This window comes from Sciurus vulgaris, assembly GCF_902686455.1.
Source record: "Sciurus vulgaris genome assembly, chromosome: 17".
Taxonomy (NCBI): Eukaryota; Metazoa; Chordata; class Mammalia; order Rodentia; family Sciuridae; genus Sciurus; species Sciurus vulgaris.
In genome coordinates this window covers 37078394-37105956 of record NC_136478.1, presented here as the reverse complement: position 1 = coordinate 37105956, position 27563 = coordinate 37078394, and the positions used below count along the sequence as shown (strand labels likewise).

At 34.9% G+C, this 27563-nt stretch overlaps 1 protein-coding gene across 2 annotated transcripts; it reads right to left on the bottom strand.

The window, feature by feature from the left end:
* Nucleotides 1-421: 421 nt before the first annotated feature.
* On the bottom strand, nucleotides 422-27563 carry LOC306647992 (UPF0547 protein C16orf87). Of its 2 annotated transcripts, XM_079117665.1 has the most exons (4): nucleotides 27031-27454; nucleotides 20640-20736; nucleotides 7020-7202; nucleotides 422-1461 (listed from the first exon to the last, which is right to left on the bottom strand). In XM_079117665.1, exons 1-4 carry the CDS (start codon nucleotides 27094-27096, stop codon nucleotides 1343-1345), a joined length of 465 nt encoding a protein of 154 aa, XP_078973791.1. In that variant the 5' UTR covers nucleotides 27097-27454; the 3' UTR covers nucleotides 422-1342. The 2 variants fall into 2 exon arrangements, with proteins under 2 accessions (XP_078973791.1, XP_078973792.1); XM_079117666.1 differs by lacking the exon at nucleotides 7020-7202 and having other exon boundaries at nucleotides 27031-27563.

Genomic DNA, 27563 nt, shown 5'->3' with positions numbered 1-27563 from the left:
ATATGCTGATTACCCTGTGCCCCATAAATATGTAACTGTGTTAAATAAAAAATATGTATTTATATGTGTATGTGTACATGTTTATGTATGCACATGTATGTGTGTGTGTGTGTGTGTGTGTGTGCGCGCGCGCATACGCACATACATAGGGGAATTCTCTTTAATAAGGACCAAGTCTAACTGGTAACTAGCTTCCCTAGTTGGACTTGGGACTTTTAAACAGACTGGGTGAGGAGGAACTGAAAAGAAGGGGAGTTACTGCCAACTTTGAATACATTAGTCATTAAACTGCCAAAATGCTAAGCATTTAGTATAAAATAAATCAATAAAAACTTAAAATTTAACACTAAAAAAATTAAGAACTGAAATAAATTTCACAAACTTCACTAAGACAAAAAGATTATACCACTGTTTAAACTACTTAGTTTCAATATTAAGGTTTATTTTTTTCGTCCAGAAGGAGGTTAAGTAACAATTTAAATAATCATCAGGATGTATGAATGAACATCCACTCAGATAAAACATTACTGCTTAAAAGTGGCTATCTAAGAAATATTTTGCATGTAATAAATATATTTTATGTTTAGGTTAACAGGCACCATCTTGAGAGCAGAAAAGTTTTTTTAAACCAATAAATAAATTACATTCAAGAAAAAGAGGTTTTTATATCTGAAGTATGATATATCCTTAAATGTTTTTCTTTATATTAGCACCCAAACTTCCAAACTGTCTGGAAAGTATCTCCTAAAATATAACTCATACCTTAAGTCATGAAAATAATGGTCAAGAAAAAAAATCAATTTAAGACAAAATTTAGTTTATATTCTTAATTTCCCATTCAATAAAATATCAATTGCCAATTTATTAAAAGTAAATGAACTGTATATATGCAGTCCGTTAGTGCTGAAAATCTGAAATATATATATTTAAAAGTCACTCTTTCTGACAGTATTCAAAATATTGCATCTCTGGTGGCATACCTGAAAACTATCAAGCATTTTATTTCCCTAGTTTTCATACTTCAGCAGTTAGTCCTACCCCTTTTTATTCTTTTAACATCCATCCAGCACTTTTGTTTCATTTTGCTTTGTAAATACACTTACTTATATGCCAACACAAAACACTGACAATTCTCCTTGGTAAACAAGGAAATCCCAAAATAGTCCAAGCCTACAGCTTTGTTCCCAAAGTGTGGCACAGGCTAAATGATAGAAAGGGGGGGGGGGGGGGGGAATCAATGGCCCTTATTGATGCAGTCAGAATGCTCCTGAGAGTCCACAACTGTTTGAGAATTTGCTGATGTAATCCTGAAGAAAGTTTCAACAGATTGTGCAGATAAGTATCAGAGAATAAGTCTTTGATTGATAATCTTTCTATTTATTTCTGCCAAGGCGACTGAAAACACGAAAGCCTTTTCATCAGAGAGGTTAGCATAGATGTCAATTTCCTTTTCCTGTTTCTCTGTTAAAAGAAAAAGGGAAAGCTTAATATAAATGCAGCAATTTAAAAAAAAAATAAAGCTTTCAAGTATTTCTTCAAATGACAATAAATATTATGCATAATGGTACAATATATATTATGCTACTGAATTTTTTTGAAATTACACAAAGAAGGTATTGAAATGGAGACTATATTTCTATACTTACATAGTCCAATAGCTACATTGCTTCTGTAAGAATCTCATCTGTTTCTTTTTCCTAACTACTATGAGTTCAACCAAAACTTCTAACCCTAGATGTTCCTTTCTGAACATCAGTAACTTAATATATTAACACTGTCACCTTATAGCCCTGCCACAGGAAACAAGAACAACATATATTTCCACCTTTCCCCTCCTCAATTCAGATGAAATCCAAGTTCACAGTAGAAAATTTCAAAAATAAGGTGGGCACAGGTGGATCACACCTGTAATCCCAGTGACTCAGGATGTTGAGACAGGAAGATTGCCAAATTCAAGGTCAACTTCAACTATTTAGTGAGACCCTATCTCAAAACAAAATAAAAAGGGTTGGGAATGTAGCTCAGGGGCAGAGCATTCCTGGGTTCAATCCCTAATACCACACACACACACACACACACACACACACACACACACACACACACACACACAAATTTTAGTTTTTCAATTTTATTGTTGAAAATTTGAAAAATAAAGTTAAAGAAAAAAAGGAGAATAAAAATTCCCTATTAAATTATGAGCCAGTTGAAACTACGATAAACATCTTGGTGGATATTTTTTCCAAGTGCCCTGTTCAGCTTCTACTATTTTATTCTGTCATTATTTTTTGACATTTCAATCAAAATTAAATATGCAAATAAGTTAGTCAAATAATTTTTACAAAACTTTTTACAAAAAACAGTCTCCAAATGCAACTACTCCTTTTTTTTTTTTTTTTTTTTTTTTCTGGTACTGGGGATTGAACCCAGGGGCACTTAACCACTGAGTCACATCCTCAGTCCATGTTTTTTTACTATTTTATTTCAAGACAGGGTCTTGCTGAGTTGCTTAGGATCTTGCTAATATGCTGAGGATGGCTTTTATCCTCCTGCCTCAGTCTCCTGAGCCTCAGTTGCTTCTTTTTGTTTTTACAAAAATAAATCTAAGTAACATTTTTAGAAGATGCTAATTCAATTCTTGGTTTAGGCATCACATATTCACTTTCTACCATGGAAAATTAGGATTTTTTTTGTTTTGCACCACCTGCTCCCACCTCAAACTCTCTGCTTTTATGCACTCATCTTCTCATTATAAATTGCAATTTCAGTAACACCGGTGTTCAATGTTTATATTGACTATGGTAATGATTTCACTCTTCCTGCACACTGTTTTCCCTGAATTGACTCTTTTTACTTTCTCAATTTTCATTTCTAATTTAACTCAAACTCTCTCCTAGTTTGTATATATCACCTTTCAGGTTGTTTATACACATTAGGTATTTTAATAATTTTATCTTCTTGAAGAAATCTCTCCAAGTCTTCTGACCTGAAATGGTTGCTCTCTAGGCCTACTGCACAACTATCATCTTGTAATCCTTCTTCAACAACATGCTAAAAGATTCTTATCTCTCTTGCATTGGATCCTTTTTTATTCTGGATCCCCACTCCTGGTTTAGGTTGACTTCATTTTGGCAGCATGTAACATGCTGTAGCACATTGGGTAGGAAAATTTTGAGACCCTGAATATCAGAAAGTATCATTAGTCTATCTTCACATTAATTCACAGTTGACTGGATAAAGATTTGTAGATTTCCCCTTAGAATTGTTAAGGCAATAAATTGTCTCCTGACTACTGGTGCCACTGTTGGAAAAAAATGAAAACTTTTTAAGTTATTTTTAAATTATCACTAAATTTACATACAGTGAAACACAGAAATCCTTTAAGTGAACAACTAAATGAGTTCTGACAAATGCATACACTCAACTCACACAATGAAAATACAGAAAATTTCCTTTACACCAGAAAATTCCTCATACTCCTTTCTACTCAGTCCCTTCCTACCCTCACCAGTAACCACTGCACTGATTTCCATAGATTCCCTTCTTAAACTTTATATAAACAGCATCACGTAATACATTCTCTTGTGTCTAGCTTATTTCACTCAATGTTTTAAAATTCATCAATGGTGTTAATATAGCAGTAATTTGTTCCTTGCAAGGCAATATTTCATTGTATTCCAATGTAATTTTGATTTTTCCTTCTCTTTCTGAAAACCTAAATGATTTTTCTCTTTAACCAGAAATATACAATATGAAGAAACACTTTGGTATGATTTCTATTTTTAACCATCCATTAGACTGGGAATTTCACAGGTTCTCAATATAGAAACTCAAACTCCTTCAGGTTTGGGAACATTTCTTGAATTATTTCATCAGAGACTTCCTTCTTCTCCATCTTCTGCGTTTTTGTTTTTTTTTTCTTTTTGACAATGTGATTATAGATGTTAGATCTCAGACTGGTCCTCTAAATTTATTATCTTTTCCATCCTTTTTTTTTTTTTTTTTTTTTAAACCTCTTTTCCTATTACTATCCATTCTGGAACTTTTCTTCAATTTTATCTTCAAACTTTCTATTAAGGTTTTTCATTTCTGTGAATCATATATACTTTGCATGCTTTTGAATATTTTGAAGTTTATATTTTGAAGTTCCTTTTACAGGTGCCTTTTTGACTTCTGCAAATGCCTTTCAAATATTGTTTGATCTAGTTTCATGATATCTTCTTTTGCTAAAGATATTAAGGACAGTTTTGATTTTTTTCTTCTCTCTGCAAAAACTTGTTTTCTCCAAGTTATCTTTTCATACCTTTTGATTTAGTCTTAGCTTTTCACATACTAGATACTTTCTTCCTGATAACTGGGCTATTCCTGGTAATGTGTTCATATTTAAAAGTATGAGCAAAAAAGGTGATTAGAAGTATGGATATATATATGTGGAACTTGACTGTGGTTATCAAACCAGGGGGGATCTAATTAGGCAGTATCTTTGTGAAATAATGAATGACAGTATTTTTATTTTAGGCCTTTTCTCTTGGGCTCTTCAGGTTCCCTAGAGAAGATTATTTCCAATCTCTTTTATCTGGAACTCTCAATAGTTAACCAGTCCAATTTTTACCTAATGTTCTTAAGCTTAATATAGTATCCCTCCTTCAACTATGTCTGGTGCTCCCTAGACTAGAGACTTTGTTTTAACTTCCACTTTTCAAAGATAAACTTGGTAGGGGGCAGAGGAAGTAAGGGTACTTTCCTTTTTCCTTCTTCCTATTCTTTTTCAAAATAGAAAAGGATATTTTTAAAGTTCTGGTTTTTTAGACACATTGTAAGAGTTTCATACATTTAAAATAAGAGTTAAAGCTTGCTTCAAAAATTGCAATTGTCTTTTAAAAGCAGGGACTCAACAAAAACAGAATTAAACTAGCTATTTAGCCCTAAAAAGCATTACCAAAGAGTCTATTCCAAAATATACAGACATTTCAAAAGTTTATAGTTTCTATCCATATATTTAGAGAATAATGGTCTACATTAACAAGCGGAAAACTACAGTCTGGGTGCCATATCTCACCCATCTGTTTTTATAGCTAATTTCCAGCTATAATGACAAAGCAAAGTAGTTGTGATATTCACTATCTACCTCTTTACAGAAAAAGTTTGCTGAACTCCAGTCTACATTAAAAAATTCCAGATTATGCTGTGCAAATTCCTTTGAGCATTTTCCTGCAATGTGTATCAAAAAGTAAATAAATTTAAAAAGCATATATTACTCTTGAATTAGTTTCCTTAAAAGTTTTCTATAATACACTAAAACCACCTGGAAAGTATTTACAGCCAAATAAATGCTTCTTTTTTCAAGTTATCATGAAATAAAAGTTCAGGCCTGTATATATAAAGTCTTAGCAAAACTATTCAGGCTTTATTTCCCTAACTAAAAGACTGTCATTATGTTTTGTTTTCTCTTCTTACCACCAGAAGCCTTCCTTCTCTATTCTTTCGGTTACACTCCCTTTACATCAACTGAAAAGTTATGGTGTTTTCCAGACCAAGCAGTATTTCCGTTTTTTCTTCTCTGTTGACTTTTCTTTACCCAGTTTCCTTTCTATAATAGCCTTTGACACAGATTTTCAGATGATCCCACTATTAAATAAGCACATTCAAATTGGGCAAATAACTTAAACTCTCTGGAAAAACATAATGGAAAAAGAGGAAAAAAACAGTAAAATTATCCAAGGAATGAAAGAGCACCCAAGTACAGTCTTCATGGAATATAGTCAATTATGATATAAACCTCATTCCTTTAGTCACACAATCTTAAGACACCTTTAACTTTGATACAAATTAGGGACAGCTACACCAATGAAGTTATTTTCCCCAACAGTACTAACTTCATTCAAATAAAAATATACAAAGCATAGAGAAATGGTAAACAGGTAGAATATCTTCAGTGTTTCAAATAACAGCAATATATATTTATGCAGAAAGCACTTGTGTATTTAACATTGAGAATCTGAAAAAGCGAAGCATAATTCACAAATAATGTTAAGAAACTATAAATGCATTTCACTAAAGATGAAATCATTTTGACAGAGGTTTTTAAAGAATTATAAAGAGTTATTATCCCTTTTTTCATTAATTATTGGCTTTGAAAGTCTCAATTTAAAAAAGACCTATGTATATAGGAGGTATTCATTATACTAGTCTCCCTATTCTTGAATATGTGAAATTTTCGATGGTAAAAAGTTTTTTAAATGACATATACATTAAAGAAAAAAGAAGCTCAAGTTTTTAGTTCAAGTTATTTGTAGACATGCTACTTATGAAAAGAAAGGAGAACCTGTAAGGAGAAACAGAAATACATTTTGGATCAAAAAGAATGCATCTAATTTTAACAAAAGCTGCCACAGTGCAGGGAGCACATTAATCTTCCAATAAACAATTTCAAAATTAATACCAAAACCACTTCAAATAGTAAATGTTTAAAATTCACAAAATAACAGTTTGAAATAAGTCATAGCAGCGCTCTGACTTGTCTTTAAAAAAAAAAAAGTGCAATGATTTCAATATGCTTCTCAAGGATGTTATATACAGATTATTATCTCTGGTTGGGCACAGTGGCACACAACTGTATTTCCAGCAACTTGGGAGGCTGAGGCAGGAGGATCACAAGTTACAGCTTGGGCAACTTAGGCCTTTTCTCAAAAAAAATTTTTAAAGGGCTAGGGGTGTATGTAGCTCAGTGGTTGAGTGCCCCTGGATTCAATCCCCAAAACAAAAACAAAAACAAAAAAATTATCTCTGAATTCTATTACCACCAGTTTATAACAAAGTGGATTTTACCTAATCTAAGCCTTTCCAATAAGAATTTGTGTGAGTTTTTTAACTAAGCATCTACCATTGAAGAAATATTTTCAAACTAAAATATAGATGTGATTTGAAGTTCAGAAGCTCAAGCCTCCACTTTCTTCACTACTATCTAAGATGTCTGACCAATTTAATACTGGGGAAAAAAAACTGCTTCAATTTATTCATACCTCTTTCTTCCTCATGTTTTTTGGCAGATGCACTTTTAGGTCTTCCTCTTCCTCGTCTGATATGATCTGAATGGCTGTTACTTCGAGACCTCTTTCTGTTTTCTAAATCTTTATTTACTGTAGAATTTATCTTCTCTCTCCTAACTCTCTCTGTTCGCCTCCTCTTGGCCTCATGCTTGTTTTCTGTATGGGTGAATAAAAGTGATATATTTTAGGGCTTAGTAAGACCTGTTTGCACGAGACCTCTTTAGTGTCCCTTTTCTTTCTAAATAGCACTAGAATATGCTTCCTGGCATATTTTATAAAATGATAGCAATATATGTCCCCCTAACCCACACAGGAAAAAGAGCAGATCAATAGAATTCAGATCCACATAACACATGAGAGGAAGGAGAAATTTTGAAAAAAGAAAACAAGTTTCATTTGACAGCTTCAATTTCAGCCCCTAGAAGTTTGAACAATTCCACAGCAACCTTTCTGCCTTTCCCTCCTGTTTCCAAACTAAAAATGGTGACAGGAAAAAAAAGAACTCCATTCCCTTTCCACCTACCTCAATGACAGACTGAAATATGTCAAATATGCAGAAGCAAAACTAACTTATGTATAACATAATAAAAATAAGGTCACAATAAAAATCAAATGGAAGCACTCACAGAAAATCTTTTTAAAACATAAAAGTGAGTAGTTTCCACTTAAGCCACAAAGAGGCAATTACTGAAATAAGAGACTGTTGCTCCATAAATGGAATAGCAATAGAGGAACTTTACTAAATATAGTGATTTAATTAATTCCAGAAGCCACCTAACCCACTCCAAACAAATCAAAATGCTGGATAAAAACTGATTTTAAAAAACAAAAAATAAAATGAACAAAACTTCCTTTAATACATACCTGAATTCAAAAGCAAAAAAGAGAATTCCACAAATGCCTAAGATCACAATGGTAAGAAGGGCCAAAAAAAAAAAAAGGAAAAATTCCTATCCCAAGAACTAAAGGAAAACAATTTGAAAGACTATACAATAAGTTTAAAAGGCTATTGTTAAAAATAAAATAATAATTATTATCTCTTAGTACTATACCCTTAGAAATTAATAAATTCTAGGTCAGAGATTCAACACATAATGGATGATAAAATAACATTTAATTATTCTATATGGAAAGAAAGTTATTAATCAGGGTTGTTTAGACTCAGGGCCTAATTTGAAAAGGCTTCCATTGACTATGATAGGACAATATGAGCATCAATAAAAACAGACTTAAACATACCAAATATACTTAAAGCCCTGAGCACATGACATTAAAAGTAAAAACTACTTGGCCACTATAGGAAGATACTGTAAGAACCAATTCATTATTTTGAAAATTTAAATAAAAGGAAAGAATAAGGAATGACAGAATTAGTCTCACCATTTTTCAATCTGCAATGAACTAAAAGATCTAAGCATTAAACATTAACAACTGCTAACATCACTCAAAGAGAAATAAGCAGACTTTAAGTGCCTACTAACAAGAATACACATCACTACCTACTAAGTAATTATTTACAAAACAGGAAAAACATCCAGTCTTATCAACCCTTAGATTCAACTTAAAATGTAAAAAGCCCAAAGAACCTATACCGTGAGGATAAAAGCAGCACATAGAAAGGGACAGATGAAGCAGCTTTTTAACATAAAACTTCTGAGGGGAAAAAGAAAGATAATAATAGATCAAAAGAGAGCTAAAAAAGACATCACCCATATGCAATTTGTGGAACTTACTTGGAATCTTTATTTTTTTTAAATTCTACAATCATTAATGGGTAAAGTGAAAATCTGACACAAGCTGAATACCTGATATTAAAAAAATGATTGTTAATTTTTTGTTATAGTGGTATTATGGTAGTTTTTAAAGGTGTTATTTTTTTAGAAACCTATGAAATATAACTGAAATTATATGAGGTTTGCTTCAAAACAATAATCAAGAGAATGGGTTGTAGGTATGGATAAGGCAGGGTTGGTTACTGTCTATTTTTTTGTATGCTTAGAATTTCTCAAAAAAAAGGGGAAGACGTTAAAAGAAAGTGATAAGTAATACTTTACACAGTATGTCTCTTAAGGTTTAACAATGAATTCAGGTTTGTTTCTTTAGCTACCTACCCATCTCTGCATATTTCTTCACAACCAAATTCTCACCTCCCATTAACTCTTCAATCCATGCTAGTAAACACTTCTCAATTCAATGACAATGATCATCAAGAACAACAAAAACCTCTATTATCAAATCTAGGAGAAACTTCACTTTTTATCATTTTACACCATCTTTCAAAAATTCAACAAAGATGACCACTCCACTCCTTGAAATTATTTCTTCACTGGATTTTCAGGCTCTCTAGTCTTCCCAGTCATTCCTCTTTATTACTTTTGCTGTGTTCCCTTCCCCTAGGTGCTTTCTCGATCTAATGTTAAAGTCCCAGGACCTGTTCTAAGCTTTTATTTCCTTTATCATTTTATTTGAACCTCTACAGACCCATAGTTAAACTCTATTGCTATGATACGTCAAAGTTTACATCTTCTGCTCTAATTTCTTCCCTAAACTGCCTGACAACTTCAATTGAATATCTCGAAAGTATTTTAAATGTATCAAAAAATAATTTGATTCCTGTCCCCAATTTGCTTCTCCTCCAACCTGCATCATATTAGTAAAAAGCACCAACTAGTTGCACAAGCCAGTAACCTGTCATTTCTGATTCATCTTACTTCTTACACCACCACAAAGATTCATTCATACTCCTTGCAAAATATATCCATAAGGACTGGGATTGTGGCTCAGTGGTAGGGCACTCGCCTAGCACATATTGAGGCACTGGGTCTGATCCTCAGCACCACATAAAAATAAATAAATAAATAAAATAAAGATTTTAAATATATATGTGTGTGTGCGTATGTGTAATCTTCATTTCTCACTACCTCTATGTGCAACATCCTAATCAAACCTATACTCTACATAGAAGCCAACATTTTCCTTAAAAAAACATAAATTCTATATCTCCCCTTCATCATAATAATGAAAAGGCTTTCATTAGTTTCCACCATATTTAGAATTAAGTCAAGATTCCTAACCACAAATTCCCATAAGATTCAACATTCATCTTTCTCTCCAATTCTATCACACACTACACAACATCATTCACTACTCTCCAGACATGCCTTTCTTTTAATAAAACAAAGTCCTCTTTATGCCTGAGTCTATGTATTTGCTAATCCTCCTGCCTAGAATTCTCCCCAGAGAGCTCTCCATGAGACTGGCTTTCTCCCTTCAGATGTTCATCTATATGTTCCTAAATGGTTTGTTTTTTTTTTTTTTTTTTGGGGGGGGGGGTTCATTTGTTTTCCGTGGTGCTGGGGATTGAATACAGGGCCTTACACACACTAAGCAAGCATTCTACCACTGAGCTACATCTCCAGCTCTGCCATCAATTTGTCATTCCCTCTGAGTCTCCCAATCATCTTAACTTTCTATCATCTCCTACTGCAATCTGTAATTTATTTACTTATATGCTTAATATGTCTCCCCCATCAAAACAGAAACTTTATGAAAGGTGGGACTCCTCTCTTTTTCACAGACTCTAGACATGAACTGCATATATTAAGTATTACTGAATAAATAAAATCAAACTGAGTACATGCATTTTCCTAACCACTATCTCAAAATCCCACTGAAATGAAGGTAAACATGAGAAAAGGAGAAAAGGAAAATAAAACTACTGCTGGAAACAAGGAAAAGGTGCTATTAATGATGCAAAAATCACATAATTTCAGCAAAGTGGAAAGTCAATGGTTCTGATTAAAAAACCAGAATAGAGGGCTGGTGCTGAAAAACACTTGACTAGCACACATGAGGCACTGGTTTTGATCTTTAGCACTACATAAAAATAAAGTAAAGGCATTTTGTCCATCTACAACTACAAAAAAGAAAAAAAGACAGAATAGAAATAGAAATAGAATCCAAAATAGGAATAAGTGATGGCTCCTATAGAAGGGAGAGAGAGAGTCTTAAAGATATTCCCAGAACACAATAAAAAGTACGGAAAGGGAAAACAGGCCATGCATGATCATCAGAAAAACTATAGGACTACTGCACAATAATTGAGTCTATATAGAGAGAGCAAATAACATAAGGAAGTAAAATTCAGGAAATGTGCAAGAAAACAGAAAAAAGGCAACCCCTCATAGAAATGAAATACTGTATGAGATCATATTCTGTCCCAGAAAGAAGCCTTGCTTATTTTAGTAAGCAAGTACCCTGCGTGCTCACCTAATGTACCTCAAAAACCTGCTGCTAAACTCCTCCCAATTATACACTTAAAAACTCTTATTAAAACAGATCTTTAAAAGTGTTGAATTTTCATGCAATTATCCATAATGAAAAAACATCCTTCATATATAAATATTAGGTAAACAAGCGATCAAGAATTACCAATAACTTGAGGAAAATTAAAAGCATGAGAGAAGGATCGAGGAAACAATAAAATTTTAAAACATTCTATTGTATACCTTCGGAAAGATATGAAAAGAGATTACATCGTTAAGAGTAAGATTCTATTGCATAAACAGAAAAATCTATCCTAAAATTCGTATGAAATTAACCTTGAAAATGTATAAGTGTAGATATCGCACACTCTCTTCTTTTGAAAACTTACTGCAAGCTAGAGTAATCAAAATAGTTTAGTACTAACAAAAAAACAAACATACAGACAGACCAAAGGAAAACAAAGAGAGCTCACAAACACATTTATGATCAAATGACACTTAGTAAAAGTTCAAGAATCCTTCAATGAGGAAAGGACAATATTTTCAATCGGTTATGAGAGAAAAACTGAAAATCCACATGCAAAAGAATGAAGCTGGACCCTTGCCTTACACCATATACAAAACTCAAAATAAGTCAAAGACCTAAACATAAAAGTATACAATCCTTAGAAAAAAATATAATGGAAGAGTTTCATGACATTGAATTTTGGCAATAATTTCTTGGACATGATGTCAAAAACATAAGCAACTAAAGGAAAAAAGACAAAAAGGACTTCATCAAAATTAAAAAGGTATGGGGCTGAGTATGTGGTTCAGTGACTGAGCACTTACCTAGCATGCACAAGTCCCTGGGCTCAATCCCCAGCACCAATAAACAAACAAAACAAAAACTGGCAGTGGTGTAAGCCCGTAATCCCAAAAGCTCAGGAGACTGAGGCAGGAGGATCACCTGTCTCAAGACAAAAAATAAAAAAAACCGGGGAAGTGGCTCAGTGGTTAAGCGCCCCTGGGTTCAATCCCTGGTACCCCATCCCCTCTCGGAGAAAAAAAAAAAAAAAAAAAACCTAAAAGTTTTTGTGCATCAACAGACACTATTGACAATGAAAAGCCAACAAATGGAACAGGAAAAAATATTTGCAAATCACTACTAACAGATAAGGGATTAGGGCTGGGGTTGTAGTTCAGTGGTAGAGCCCTTGCCTAGTATGTGTGAGGCACTGGGTTTAAATCTCAGCACCCCACATAAATAAATAAATAAAATAAAGGTCTAGCAACATCTAAAAAATTTTTTTAAAAAACAGATAAGGAATTATTATCAAGAATATATATAAAATTCCTACAACTCAATAATAACAAAAATAATAATAAGTGATTTAAGAATGGGTAGAGGACTTGAATAATCATTTCTCCAAAGAGATAAACAATGGCCAACAAGCAGACTAAAAGATATTCAACAATACTTATCATAAGAAAAATGCAGCTTTCCCAGTTCAGTGAACCTGAACACACGTTCAAAATGCCCATGGAGAAGGGTTATTTCTCTTTAGGGTCTACCTACACCAGCCACAACATAATGCTCATCCTCAAGGATCGCAAGGTATTCAGATTTTATAAATCCAAATGTGATAAAAACTTTTAAAAAGAAGCATAATTCTCACAAAGTCAAGTAGACTAAAGCATTCCAGAAAGCTTTAGTTGTAAGGAACTGAATAACTTATTTGAATTTCAAAAACAGACATTAACCTGTCAAATACCAGCAAGAACTACGGAACAAAACTAATAATGTAGCAAAGAGAATTAAAGATATTAAACAGAAATGGCAAGCTAAATTTATAATGAACAGACTAAAGAAAAGTAAAGAACTACAGAAAGTTCAGGACATCAACAAAGTCAAGGCAAAACATCCACCTTATCCAGGCCTCTCTTTGTAGGCAAGGTAAAACAGCTAGAACAAAATATGGTATAGCAGTTACAAAAGGATGCAAACAGGAAGGATGGTTTTTAAAAATCTCACTGCGCTATTTCTATAGGCACACTTGAAAATCTCCTTTGGAGACTTAGAATTTCTAAATTATAGATTTTTACATAAGGTCTTTCAAATGAAAAGTGATTAAAAATCCTTTTCTCCTACACTATCTGCAAAGCATTAGATTATGGATATTAAATCACATCTCAGTGCTAAATCTTCACTGGTAGATGTGCTTATATAAATCATGAAAATTATGTTTGTAAATGCAGAAGTAAATTATGGACAAAATGATCATGCCAACTGGAAAATGGAAGTAGGAAGTACTTATGTAATAAACTAGTTATAAAAGTCCATAGCCAGTGATACATAAAATACAATTTTCTTTCCAGTAAAATGTTCCCTTCATTAATGTTATAGAAGAGGAGGTACGACAAGGAACTAACAATTTATATGACAACCTCAGTATCTTGATTTTAATATTTGTTTTGGTTTATTAGCTTCTTAAAAGAGCCTAATGACCTCATACAGAAAGAGAAATAAAAAGAAAGAAGGAAAAATACAAAAAAAATCTAAAACATGTAACAAATTGCTTATTATCTATTATACATTATCAAGACACTCCTACAGATAAGGTAGCCAAGAAATCTAGTTCTGTAAGTGGAACTGGGTTAGGTTTCCAGAAAGAATTTTTTTTTTTCAAAGGTGTAAGCACAGCTAGTATGCCCCTGAGTCCTTCTGCCCTCTCTCCTCTTCCTGCATCAAAGTTTATGGGATGCCTGGAGGTGCAACAGTTAACTTATAACAAAGATATGAAAGCCACACTTCTCAGGACATAAGAAAATAACCTATATACTTGATTATCCTGTACAGCTTGGCTTCATCGGTCACTGAACAGGAAAAATAAACTATATGTCCAACCCAGTTGTCAATTTCTATGGCCTATAATACTGGTGTATCATCCAATAAGCATGCCATGACAATGAAAAAGAAATAAAGAATTAAATATGCCTTAATAGGAAGATTTTAGCCTTCAAGTGAAAAGAACCCACTTTCTTCCCCTTTTTTTTTTTTTTTTTTTTGGAATGTGTGTGTATTGCTGTGAATGGAACCTGAGACCTTTTCACATGCTAAGCAAGCAGGCATTCTACCACTAAGCTACAGGCCCAACCCCAGAGAGTACTCACTGAGTACCAAGGAAGAACAAGAATAACATCAAAGTAAATGCAAAATATTCACAATGGGGCTGGGGCTGTGGCTCAGTGGTAGAGCTCTTGCCTGGCATGTGTGAGGCACTGGATTCAATCCTCAGCACCAATCACTTAAAAATAAATAATTAACGGTATTGTGTCCATCTACAACTAAAAAAAAATTTTTTAAATATTCACAATGGAAGATAGAAAGTATACCATCACATGCCTTTTCTAAAAGCTTTTTCCCATATATAAAAAAATTATTGAGAAATTTATACCAGAAATAAAACTATATAGGGTAAGAAAAACAAACACACATATATGAGAAAAAGTAGAATTATCTTGGGAGTATGGTGGAATGAAATCCTAAGCTCACAGCTCTAAAACTCATCAGTTTTAATTACAAGTCAGAAGATAGTGCCTCGCTTTTGCTGAGGCTGGCTTTGAATTTATGATCCTCCTGTCTCAGCCTCCTTAACTGCTGGGATTACAGATGTGCACCACTGCACCAGGTTCAAGGTTACTTTTTAAACTCTCAACCGTTCAATTTAGAAATTCAGTGAATTCTAAGTGAAAGAGAAAGTTAATTTCAAAAATTTACCTCAATTTCATACCAAAAAAAAGAAAAAAAAAAAAAAGAAGTGAACTGTCAGATATTTAACTCGCTTGGAAAGGCATCAAAGAATAATTAATTGCCTGAGGTTCTAGGTATTTTTACAGAACACTGCTTTTTTTTTTTTTTTTTTTTGGTGGTAGGCACTTTACCACAGAGCTGCATCCCCCAGCCCTTTTTTGGTTTTTATTTTTATTTTTATTTTATTTATTTATTTTTTTTTTTGCGGTACTGAAGATCAAACACTCTACCAGCTGAGCTATCTCCCCAGCCCTTGTTTTTTATTTTGAGACAGGGTCTCACTAGTTGCTTAGGACCTCACTAAATGGCTGAGGAGGGCCTCAAACTTGTGATCCTCCTGCCTCAGAGCTCAGTCACTGGGATTACAGGGCATGCTCCACTAAGCTGAAAACACTGTGCACTTCTTAACACAATTTTATTTGTAACACTCACTTCTCCCTTTCACCAAAATTAATTTTGAACATTTAAAAAGTCTTAGTTTCTACAATAGATGATTTACCATTTTTTTGGTTAGATTAAGCTCTGTAGTTTTTTTTTTCCTACCTCCCCTTTATTTATGTGTTATGAAGGTATAGAGATAATTGGTATATTTCAAAAACAGGAGTTCTGAACAATTCATAAATAAACCTATATGACCTATCAGATTCTTTTCCTCCTGAACACCATAAAAAATGTGTATTATAGTTAGGTGGAGATGTTTCAACCACTGAAATTTAAAGTATCTTTTATAGCTTTAATTTTATTTTTAGAATGAGTAATTAAAATTTAAGTGTTAATAATGATTCAATTTTACTGACTAATATTACATACAGAAATCATTTTGTGGGGCTGGAGGTATAGCTCACTGGTAGAGTACTTGCCTAGCATGTGTGAATCTCTGGGTTTTATAGCCAATACTAAAAAGAAAATTTTTAGTGGGGTTTTAAAATCAAATGAGCTCACACTACCAGTAGTGTTTGGAACTTTTTTCTTAAATTGACAGTGCTTAGAGGTTTTTCCTTGTCAGCACATAAAATTTATATCATTCTTTCTAAGTAGCACATACTGTTCCCTGAAAAATATATCCTACTTTATTTAACCATTCTCCTACTGATGACATCTGGTTTATTAATAATTTTTGCTATTATGTTTTGCCTTAAAAATCCTAATACATGCTTCTTTTAGTATATCAAAATTATGCTAAGTTATAGACCTATTCATTAAAAAAAAAAACCCTCAGATTCTAGGTTATGAGCATTTAAAATTTTACTACTTTAAGACTGCTCTCCAAACAGAATTATGGTGCATTTGTGTAATCCCAGCAACTGAGAAGCTGAAGCAGGAAGATTCCAAGTTCAAGGACAGCCTCAGCACCTTAGCCAGGGACCCTAAGCAACTCAGTGAGACCTGTCTCAAAATAAAAAATGAGAGAGTCTGGGAATGTAGCACTACTGTAGGGTTCAATCCCCAGTACCTCTCCCCCCCACAAAAAAGACTGCTCTCCGGTTTGCCAACTTATGCCCCCACTAATAATGAAAGCACTCAGACTTGCCATGTTCATAAAGACACTTAAAATTCTTTACATTTTTGTCAGACTGTGGTTGAAAAGAGGTATTTAATTTCTGATTATTGGTGAAGTTGATTATCTTCCAGATATACATTAGGGATTTTTCTTTCTTCTATAAATTGATTTTCCTTATAACTGAAGTGTTCTAGATCCAATTTACAACATTCATTAAGCACTTGATAAACTGCAGAGACCTTAATATTACACCATTCTCAATCAAGATTCTTTCAAAAGGGAACAAAAATTAGGCTACCATGGCAAACATCATACAGAATGGTAGAAAACTAAAAATGTTTCCTCTAAGGTCTGGAACAAAACAAGGACATCCAAAAACACTATTCTTAGCAAGAGCAATTAGTCATGAGAAAGAAATAAAGGGCATCTACATCAGAAAGGAGGAAGTCAAATTATCCCTGTTAGGAGGTGACAAGATTTTATATGGAGAAAAACTTACACTCCACCATAAAACTTTTAAAACTGGTAACAAATTCAGTAAAATTGCAGGATACAAAATCAACAAACAAAAAATAGTAGCATTTTATGTACCTATAGCATACTTGATGAAAAAGAAATTAGAAAAACAACCCCATTCATAATAGCTACCAAAAAGCAAAATGAAACAACAAAAAAACCCTAGAAATAAATTTAACCAAGGAAAAGAAAGAGCTCTAAAATTACAAAATATTGATGAAAGAAATTGAAGACACAAAGAATGAAAAGATACCCCTTGTGTTCACATATTAGAAAAATTAATAGTTTTCAAATATCACGATGATCAAAAGTGATCTACAAATTCAATGCAATCCCCGTTAAAATGCCAATGACATTCTTTATAAAAAGAGAGGAAAATATCATAAAATTCATATGGAACCACAAAAACACCCTCAAAGCCAAGGCAATCATGAGCAAAAGGAACAAAGCTGAAGGGAGGCATTACCATACCTAACTTCAAAACACACTACAAAGCTACAGTAACCAAAACAGCACCTGTACTGCGGCACAAAACTAAGAGACCAATGAAACAACATAAAACCCAGAAATTAATCCACATACACAGTCACCTGATTTTCAACAAAGGTTGCCAGGTACATGGTAGGAAGGATAGTCTCTTCAATAAATTGTGCTGGGAAATGTGTGTGTGTGTGTGTGTGTGTGTGTGGGCGCGTGCGCAGAAGAATGAAACTAGATCCCTAACTTTCACCATATACAAAAACTGACTCAAAATGAATCAAAGACCTAAGTTTAAGACCTGAAACTAAGAAACTACTAGATAAGAGGGGAAACATTTTAAGATATTGACAGAGGCAAAGATTTTTTTTGAGGGGGCTTGGGGGAGGTGGATAAGATCCCAGAAACATAGGTTAACAAAAATAAAAATGGACAAATGGAATTATATCAAACTAAGATGCTTCAGTACAGGGGAAAAAAAAAAAAAAAAAAGAATAAAGAGAAAACCTGAAGAATGCAATAAAATACTTCCAAATTATTTATCCAACAAGGGATTGATATCCAAAATATTTAAGAAACTCAGTTCAACAGCTAGAAAACCACCTGATGGCACACACCTGTAATCTCAGCAGCTCAGGAGGCTAAGGCAGGAAGATCACAAGTTCAAGGCCAGCTCAACTATTTATTGAGGCCCTAAGAAACTTAGTGACACCCTGTTTCAAAATAAAAAACAAAAAAAAGGAGCTGGAATGTGACTCAGTGCCCTGGGTTCAATTCCTGGTACCAAACAAAAAGGGGGGGGTGGGGGTCTAAATAGGTGTTTCTCAAAAGAAGCTATACAAATGGCCAATAAGTATATGAAATGCTCAATATCACTAATCATCAACTAAAAGAAAATCGAAACCAGTGAGATCATTTCACCCATGCTAGAAAGGCTAATATCAAAACAAAACAAAACAAAAAAATTAACAAATGCTGGTATGGGTGTAGAGAAAGGAGAACTCTTAAACCCTGTTGGTGAAAATGTAAATTAGTACAGCCACTATGGAAAACACTACTGAGATTCTTTAAGAAACTAAAACTGGAACTGCCATATATGATCCAGCAACCCTACTCCTGGGTATACATCTATAGGAAATAAAATCAATGTATCAAAGAGATACATGCACTCCCATATTTACCGCAGCACTATTCACAACAGTGAATATCCATATCTTGGAAATAAACTTAAGTGTTCATCAGTGTACAAAGGGTAGAGCAAATATGGTATATATATACAATGGAATAAAAAGAAAGTCATGGCCAGATATGGTGGCACACACCTGTTGGGGAGGATGAGGCAGGTGGATTGAGAGTTCCAAGCCAGCCTCAGCAAAAGCAAGGCACAAGCAACTCAGTGAGACCCTGTCTCTAAATGAAATTCAAAATAGGGCTGGGGATGTGGCTCAGTAGACAAATGTCCCTGAGTTCAATCCCCGGTACCCTCTCCCTCCAAAAAAGTCATTTGTAACAACATGGATACAATTAGAGGGCAACAGGTTAAGTGAAATAAGTCAGACACATAAAAGACAATACTGCATATTTTCACTCATGTGAAAGCTAAAAAGTCAATCTCACAAAATAGGATAAAACACTAGTCATGAAAGACTAGGAAGGGTAAAAGCAGGAAGAGAACAGACAGAAGGCTGGATAAAGGGTGTCAAAATACAATTACATAGGAGGAATTAATTCTAGTAATCTATAACACAGTAGGGAAACTACAGTCTACAACAATTTATGATATATTTCAAAATAATTAGTAGTCCAAAAGTTCCCAAAATAGAGAAATGATAAATGCTAGAAGAGACAGAAATGTTATTAATCCAGATTAAGTCATTATACATTATACACATTATTGTTAAATTTTTTTTTTTTTTTTTAATTATACTTTTTAGGGTCGGGGATATATCTCAGTCGGTAGAGTGCTTGCCTTGCAAGCACAAGGCCCTGGGTTCAATCCCCAGCATGGCAAAAAAAAAAAAAGAAATTATACTTTTTAGGACTGGGGACTTAGATCAGTGCTTGCCTAGCCATGCTTAAGGACCTGGGTTCAATTCCCAATACTGCACATAAATAAAAAATAAATAAATAAATTTTTCATATATACTATGAATTATCCAAGGTAAATCTTACTTTTAAGAAATTTAATACTAAATTAAATCCAGTTTCTCCTCACCTTTTACAAACAAAAGTCAATGTATTACTCCAGTTTACAAAACTCTACACAATATGGCTTCTGCCTGCCTATCCCTCTGAACTCTTTTCCCAGTCTTCTTATCTTACTGACTGGGATATAACCACATGGGGCATTTTTGTCCTTAAAATTTAATTTAATTTAATTGTGTCAGAGAATTGTGAATAAATAAGAAAAATTATATTTACACAAAACCAAGCTGTATTTTTCCAGTCACTAAATTAAAAAAAAAAAAAAATAGCAATAACAACCAAAAAAACCACTTTAAAGAGATGTTGAAAATTTTACAGGCACTGCGTGAGGAAAAAAACCAAACAGATGAATGGATAAACAAATGGTGACATGTCTACACAAATGTTACTACTAAGCAATAAAAAGGAATTAAACCTTACTAATACATAAAACTTGGGTTGAATCTTAAATAATTATGCTCAGTGAAAGTAACCAGGTTAAGAAAAGAGTATTGTACACAGTATATGCTTCCATTTAGATGAACAGTGACAGAAAGCAGCAGTAGTTACTTGGGATGGGGAAGCAGGAAGGAGGAATTTCAGAGGGAACTAAGATATGTCCAATTACTTAATATCGATAACTGCTTAACTTTAAAAAAATTAATAAAGTTTAAAATAAATTTAAAAATTTACAAACCTTATCAGCATTACAAGGGAGTTACCATTTAAAAATAAAATGAACCAACCACAAGCTAATTTCTAACAACAGATCAAACCAAAGCCTCAATATACTAAGGCACTTTATCACTGAGTTACATCCCTCTAATAGTTAATATTTTAATATTAAACTCTATTACCTGTAGAAGATGGTGATTTCTCTGAGTGTTTTGCACTTAAAAGTTTTCTGCTAATAAATATGTAACCACAGGGACATGATTTACATGCAACAGGAACCTGTAGGAAAAAAAGAAAAATATATTACTTTTTCTATTAGATTTTCAGTGTATACTGTGTCCACAAATGAATAAGTGGAAATCTGATTTATTTAAACCCTGCCTCCTTACAACAAATTATTTGAGATCGTATATTCACATTCTCCTAGTGCTTATCATACCATGAAGACCATACTACACTAATACCATAACAGTAAATGCATGATAAATATGTGCAGATATGAGTGATCAAGAAAAAACCTTTCGAGGGTCAGAAGCAGGGGAGATACACAGGGGGAAAAGTAGCATTTCCTAAAATGTTAATTTGATAGCAGTTTATGGTACAGAACAAATTGTAATTCCAGCATCAGATTATGAGGGCTCCCTCAACAGATGAATGGATAAACTGTGGTGTATATATGCACAATGGAGTATTTACTCAGCCTTAAAGAAGAATGAAATTATGGCATTTACCAGCAAATGGATAGAAATGGAGAATATTATGCTAAGCAAAATAAACCAATCCCCAAGAACCAAAGGAAGAATGTTTTCTCTGATATGAGGATGCTAATTCACAATAAGAGAGCGGGGAGAACAGAGGCATTTTGGACTAGACAGAGGGGAGTGAAGGGAGGGGAGGGACATGGGGACAGGAATGATAGTAGAATGAACTGGACATTACCCTGTGTGCATATATGATTACATAACTTGTTTAACTCTACATCATGTACAACCAGACTAATGAGAAGTTATTCTCCATTTATGTATAAATGTATCAAAATGCATTCTACTGCCATGTGTAACTAATGAAAACAAACAAAATATATTAAAAATAAAGTAAAAGATTGCCAGGGCTCAACTGGAATGGTGAAAATGAAAACGGAGAAAAGGCAGATTTACCAGATGCTTCAAAAACAGGAAAAACAAGACTTAGAACCAAATTGACCACAGTGGGAAGAACCAAAAATAACTCAGTGTTCTAATAAGAGAGAGGACTCTTAACATTTTATAACCAGTTTAGTGGTGGGGGGAGTATAGAATAAACAAAAGAGAATGTAGGAGTTGAGAAGATCTTACAGTCTCAACTCCAGGAACGATCTTACACAAAACACTTCAGAGGGTTTTTTGTTGCCAAATCTGCAAAATACTTATGATTCTTTTCTCTATTTCATGCCTGTAAATATTTTAATAGGTATATGTTACTAAAAATCATTTAAATTTTTTTAGTTTTCCCACTTAAGCATTTCACTAATATTTAAGTTAAAAATCCTTGGAATCACAATTTCACCAAAAGTCAGAAACTAAATGTTAACAAAAAGGTACTCTCTGAGTAATTACAGCCAGAAAACTGCAATTCTCTGGGTAAGATAAATTCTATTTGCCAGTTGTTCTGCTTAAGTTATAATTGTAAAGCTTTTTATCCATATATGTACAAAATGCCTCAGATTCTAGAATATATTCCATCTAATTAAGCTGAATTGAAATTCGGGCAGGAGAGTTATTTCTATTTGCATAAAAATACCAAAGGATCCCTAATTTGCATTTAAGAGACATAAATGAATCCTATAAAAAGATGTGTCTAACAGCTTGCTTTTATTAAGAATATGATGAAAGTCCTTCAAACCATGATGAAAAATGTAATGTTACGTTTTTAATAGTGTAAAATCTGCCAAAATGTATCACTTTTAAAATTCACATTAAGTGTGGTTTCCCTGAATAATAATATAATAATAATAATAATAAGGCAGCACTGACTTATTTCCTTGATACTTAAACAAGGGTCTCCACAATAATGTAAACTATTTAATGCTATCCAAAAAACACAGAAGCATGATATCCCTATTCAACGGCTCCTTTGCTAATGAGCAAGCATTTTCTTCCAGCTACTAGAACCCAGTAAATTTAGGTCTCTGTCATACACAAGAAAATAACATCAACCTATATGCAGAATTAAGAAAATACTGTAGTTAGATGAGAAATATACATGTGGCTTTGGGATCCAGATGCATACAGACTAACTCAATTGATTTTCATCCCTGAATGAGTTCTGATCAAGAAAAATTTATGTGTCTGGGCTAATTTATTCTAAAGTCCTATTTAAAAATGGAAAGTCCCTCACAACGCCTGCCCTGGAGAAAAAAAAGAAAAAGAAAAAACCACCATTCATCACCACACCCCAGATTCTATTAAAAAAACAACTATGAAACAGGTTAGACAACTTGAGCAATATTAATCTCATTAGATTAAAACATAATTTGGATCTTATACAAATATCCAAAATTTCCCTTAGTTGATAATACTGAAGATAATAGTAATAAAAGAGCTAATGTTATACTTTCAGAATTTTAAAATAAAAAAGATCAAAGTATTGTTTACTGATGATTTATTATTTATCAATTCATTCCTTCAAAAGTACATTTACTTTTTTTTTTTTTTTTTAAGTTAAACAATTTTTTAAGTGTTGGGGAAAAAAAAAAAGATCCTGGTCCTACATTGTTTTACTGATATTTTAAAATTTCTAAAATAACCATATTACACAGCATTTATTTACAGTAGTTCCACCTTATCCAGTTTCACTTTCTGGGGTTTCAATTATGCAAAGTCAAAAAAGAAGGGTGAACACAGTACAATCACATAGAACAGTACAGTAAGTTATACTGAAATTCAGATAAACCACATTCACATAATTTTTACAATACATTGTTATGATTGTAGTTTATTATTATTGATCTCTTACTATGCCTAATTTATAAATTAAATTTTATCAGAGGTATGTTTGTATGTATAGGAAAAAACAGTGCATTCAGAGTTTCCGACTACCTGAGGTTTCAGACATCTGCTAGGTTATCTTGGAATAAATCTTTCCACAAATAAGAGTAGACTACTACAATTATTTTTTCTTGCAGTACTGGGGATTGAACTCAGGGACACTATACCACTAAGCTACAACCCCAGCCCTTTCTGTATTTTTCATTTTGAGACATGGTCTGGTTCAATTGTCCAGGCTGAACTATAACTTCACAGTCCTCCTGTATCAGCTTCCCAAGTAGTCAGGATTACAGATGTGCACCACCACTCACAGCTAAACTGTATTCTTTACTGCTAAAAGAACCAAAGTTACTCAGAGCAGCCACATTTGAAAGTCTCTATAAATGGGAAAAAGTTGAAGGCAGAAACACACACAAAAGATACCAAAAAACTGGCAAGAATCTTGAAGAATAATACACACAAAATGGCTTAGAAATTTTGAGTGGTCAGTGGATGTGAAACCCCACTGAAATTGAAAGCAATGTGGTTTAGATGTTTTAGGACTATATTTTTAAGAGGTCAATGAAAGAGATATTATAAAGCAGCTGAAAATCTAGCTCTTTCCTGTTTGCTTCTCTGTGAACTTGAACACAGGATATGCAAAACTAGTCAAACCGGGAAATCTCAAACTTTAAAGATTTTACATTTATGTTTATAAACTAAATTCAAATTTAATGTTCATCAGGTAACTTAAAATAATAAAAGTAACAGCAATATTCTAATGTTGTTTAGACAATAGCTTTCTTGAATATAATTTTTTCCAGTTTATAACTAAAAGAAGCTTATACTTTAAATTGGGGAGGCATTGCTGGGGATTAAACCCAGGGGCACCTTACCACTGAGCTACATTCCCAGTCTTTTAAATTTTTTTAAATTTTGAGACAGAGTCTCACTAAGTTGTTGAGGCTGGTCTCAAGTTGCAATCCTCCTACCTTAGCCTCCTGAGTTGCTGGAATTACAGGCATGCACCACCACGCCCAGCTTGGTGATTCTTCAAAGTGATTTTTCTTTTAGTAGAAGTAATTTAAATTTAGCCTTCTGCTTATTTAAAAAGACATGCTTATTTTTCACATGTGTGTAATCCCAGGAACTCAGGAGATTGAGGTAGAGGGCTGTTAAGTTTGAGGGCAGCCTCAACATTTAGTGACACCTATCTCAAAGTTGAAAATAAACAGGGCTGGGGGTATGGTTCACTGGTAAAGCACCCCTGGTCAATCCCCAACACCAACATTAACAACAAAAAAATCACTGAAAATTTGAGTTTGTCATCATGTATGTTATACTCTTAAGTGATTAGAATAAAGAATAAAACAAACCAAACACCAACATATTATGCAACAGCTTGCTTGCTATGACCAAATTGTGTCCATCCCACTATTCACTCAAAAATTCATACACTAAAACCCTACCTTCCAATGAGATGGGTTTTGGAGAAAAAGCCTTAAAAGAAATAGTAAGGTTTAGATGAGGTCAGGAGATAGTATCTTCATATCAGGGTTAGTGACCTTATAATAGAGAGTTTGCCCTGTTCTTGTCACTCAGAAGACTGCCAGCCAAGCCAGATGCAGTGGCACATGCCTGTAATCCCAGTTTATACGGAGGCTGAGGTAAGAGGATCACAAATTTAAGGGCAGTCTCAACAATTTAGTAGACTCTCAAAATAAAAGCTGAATTTAAAAAAAAAAAAAAAAATCATCTATAGGCCAAGAAAGCTTTCACCAGAACACTGATCTTGGAATTCCAGGTTTCAGACCTTTGAAAAAATAAAATTTTTTGTGGATTAAGCCACCGCATCACAATGTTTTGTTATGGCAGCCACAACAAACCAAGATATAGCAAATTTTATACAAGAAAATATACATGTATAAAGAAATTAATGTGATCTTTCCAAATAAAACACTTCATGTTTTGCTGAACAGTTTCAGGGACTCCTGCAAGTTTATTATCTTTTGCTCTTTCTTTACAGAACATTAAAAACAGGTTATTTTTCCCAAAAGATAACTTTTTGCCAAGTAAAACAAGGACAGGATTTGCAAAGACTTGTGCCCTACAGAAACTGGAATGCATAAATGGATATCATGTAAACCTCATACTTTTAACAATTAATTGGAATAAACACACTTAAATCACCATGTCCAATTTTGTTAAAATTTAACAAATTTAGTTCAATGGTAAGTGAAAGTAACTATTTTAGAAAACATGACCAAACTGTTTTGATGCCCCATACTGGTAGAGCTCAACAAAATGTATTCTTGAATAACCTTTCTCTCATCATATTTTTATCACTACCCATAAATGATACTAAAACATTTAATGTGTTTTCTGTTACAATATTTGGTCAACCTACAAGACTGTTCCTAAAAGAATGCATTTAAAATCAGCTTTTAAAAATGTCTCCAGCCATTTCACATTACTGTTGATTTTTTTTTTTTTAAGGGGGAGGAGAAAGAGGTAGTCATTTTGAAAAAATTTACTCTGGAAAAGGAAAAACACACCCATATCTGCATGTTGGCATGAAATGTGGGTCTTACGAATGGTTTTAATTGATGAAGTTTTAACTCATTAGATGGAAAGGTTTAGAAGAACGTTTGTCATTCTAGTAAAGAATGAAGTATGTTTAAATGAGGTTTTTTTAAAAATTACAATCAAGGCAACATGAAATTGGTTCAGACAAGAACCATTTCAAATTAATGAAACCACATAAAAAGATCTGAAAAACGAACATGTCAAATTTATAAGTGAATATCGCGATGGGTAGAGAAGCTTCCAGGAGGGAAAGGCTTCAACGTGGACGTTGTTCAATCATGTTCCATTAAAAACAGTGTAAATAAAGAACCAGAGATTACACAACATTAAAAATATAGTAAACAAATCTAGGAGGAAAAAATTCCCAATTCCCAAAAACTTAATATTACATCGCTGCCCCTTTTGTCGTGTTAAAGCGTCCGCCCAGGACGCGGAGGTGGCAATTTTGGGAGATCACCGCACACAACCGAAACGGGAACAAAGCAACCCTGTGTGGCAGGACACAGCTTTCGGAGCCAGGGGCCTGGACTCAGAGTCGGGCAGCACACTGGGCATTCTCGCCGGCCCAAGGGAGCAAGAAGGGGCCGGGCTCGTCCACTGGGGCCGCCGTCCCCAAGGTCCCACCGCTGTCACCCGCGGCAGACGAGGCGACTCGGTGGGGTCCCAACAGGCTCCCCGCCCGCCCACCACAAACCCACGCCCCGTCCCGCGCAGCCGGGTCAGACCACCCGGGGTCCACCCGTCTGGCCACCGCCTGGCGCAAACCCGCCGGTCACCGGCCCCGGGCGTTTCCCCGGCAACCCGCGGCTCCGCCCGACCGGTCCCGGGCTCCTGCCACAGCCACCGAGCCTCGGGGCCGCCCACCCGCCCGACCGCTCCGACCCCGGCGAGGCGGCCTCTGCCCAGCCAACGGCCGCCAAGCAACGGCCGCCGCCTGCGCGCACCAGCCCGCCCGCTCGCGCGCCCGGCCCCCAGCGCCCACCTGTTGGTCACACTCGGGGCATGATTTGGTGGCCATCTTCACTTTCTTGGCTCGAGTTGCAGACATGCTCCTCTCCTTCGGCAGCGGCGGCTCGGGCTCCTCCCCCAGTACCTCAGCAGCCCGGCCTCCGCCCGCGGGGTTCCCACTCGCGCTGGTCCGACCGAGGCTCCGGCGGCGCGCGCGCACGTGCGCGAGCTCGCGCCGGGCCTGCGTGCCGAGGGGCGGGGCGCGGCGTTGGCCGGCGGCGGGCCGCGGGTCCTCGGCGCCCGCTCCTCGGGACTGCGGCTCACCGTCCCACCGTGGCTCAGCCTGTGCCACGCACCCCGCCCGCCCTGGAGCTCGCCCCGAGTCTCACCAGGAGACCGCCTGGGCAGCCTGGCTTGGCAATGGCCAACACTTCCCGGCCCGACTGAGTGGGGCGTGGCTCGGGGTAACGGGCGTCGAGCTGGACCAACAAATGCCGGGGCAGGGCGGGCCGTGGTGCTGGGCACGCCCACTCCCTGGCAGAAGATTGGGGTGTAAGAGGCTTAGGT

Coding starts and splice junctions, on each gene's coding strand:
- LOC306647992 (XM_079117665.1), bottom strand. CDS start 27,096: ATGTCTGCAACTCGAGCCAAGAAAGTGAAGATGGCCACCAAATCATGC. Junction 20,737..27,030: donor GCCCCGAGTGTGACCAACAG/GTGGGCGCTGGG, acceptor TTTTTCCTACAG/GTTCCTGTTGCATGTAAATC. Junction 7,203..20,639: donor GAAATCACCATCTTCTACAG/GTAATAGAGTTT, acceptor TCACCCATACAG/AAAACAAGCATGAGGCCAAG.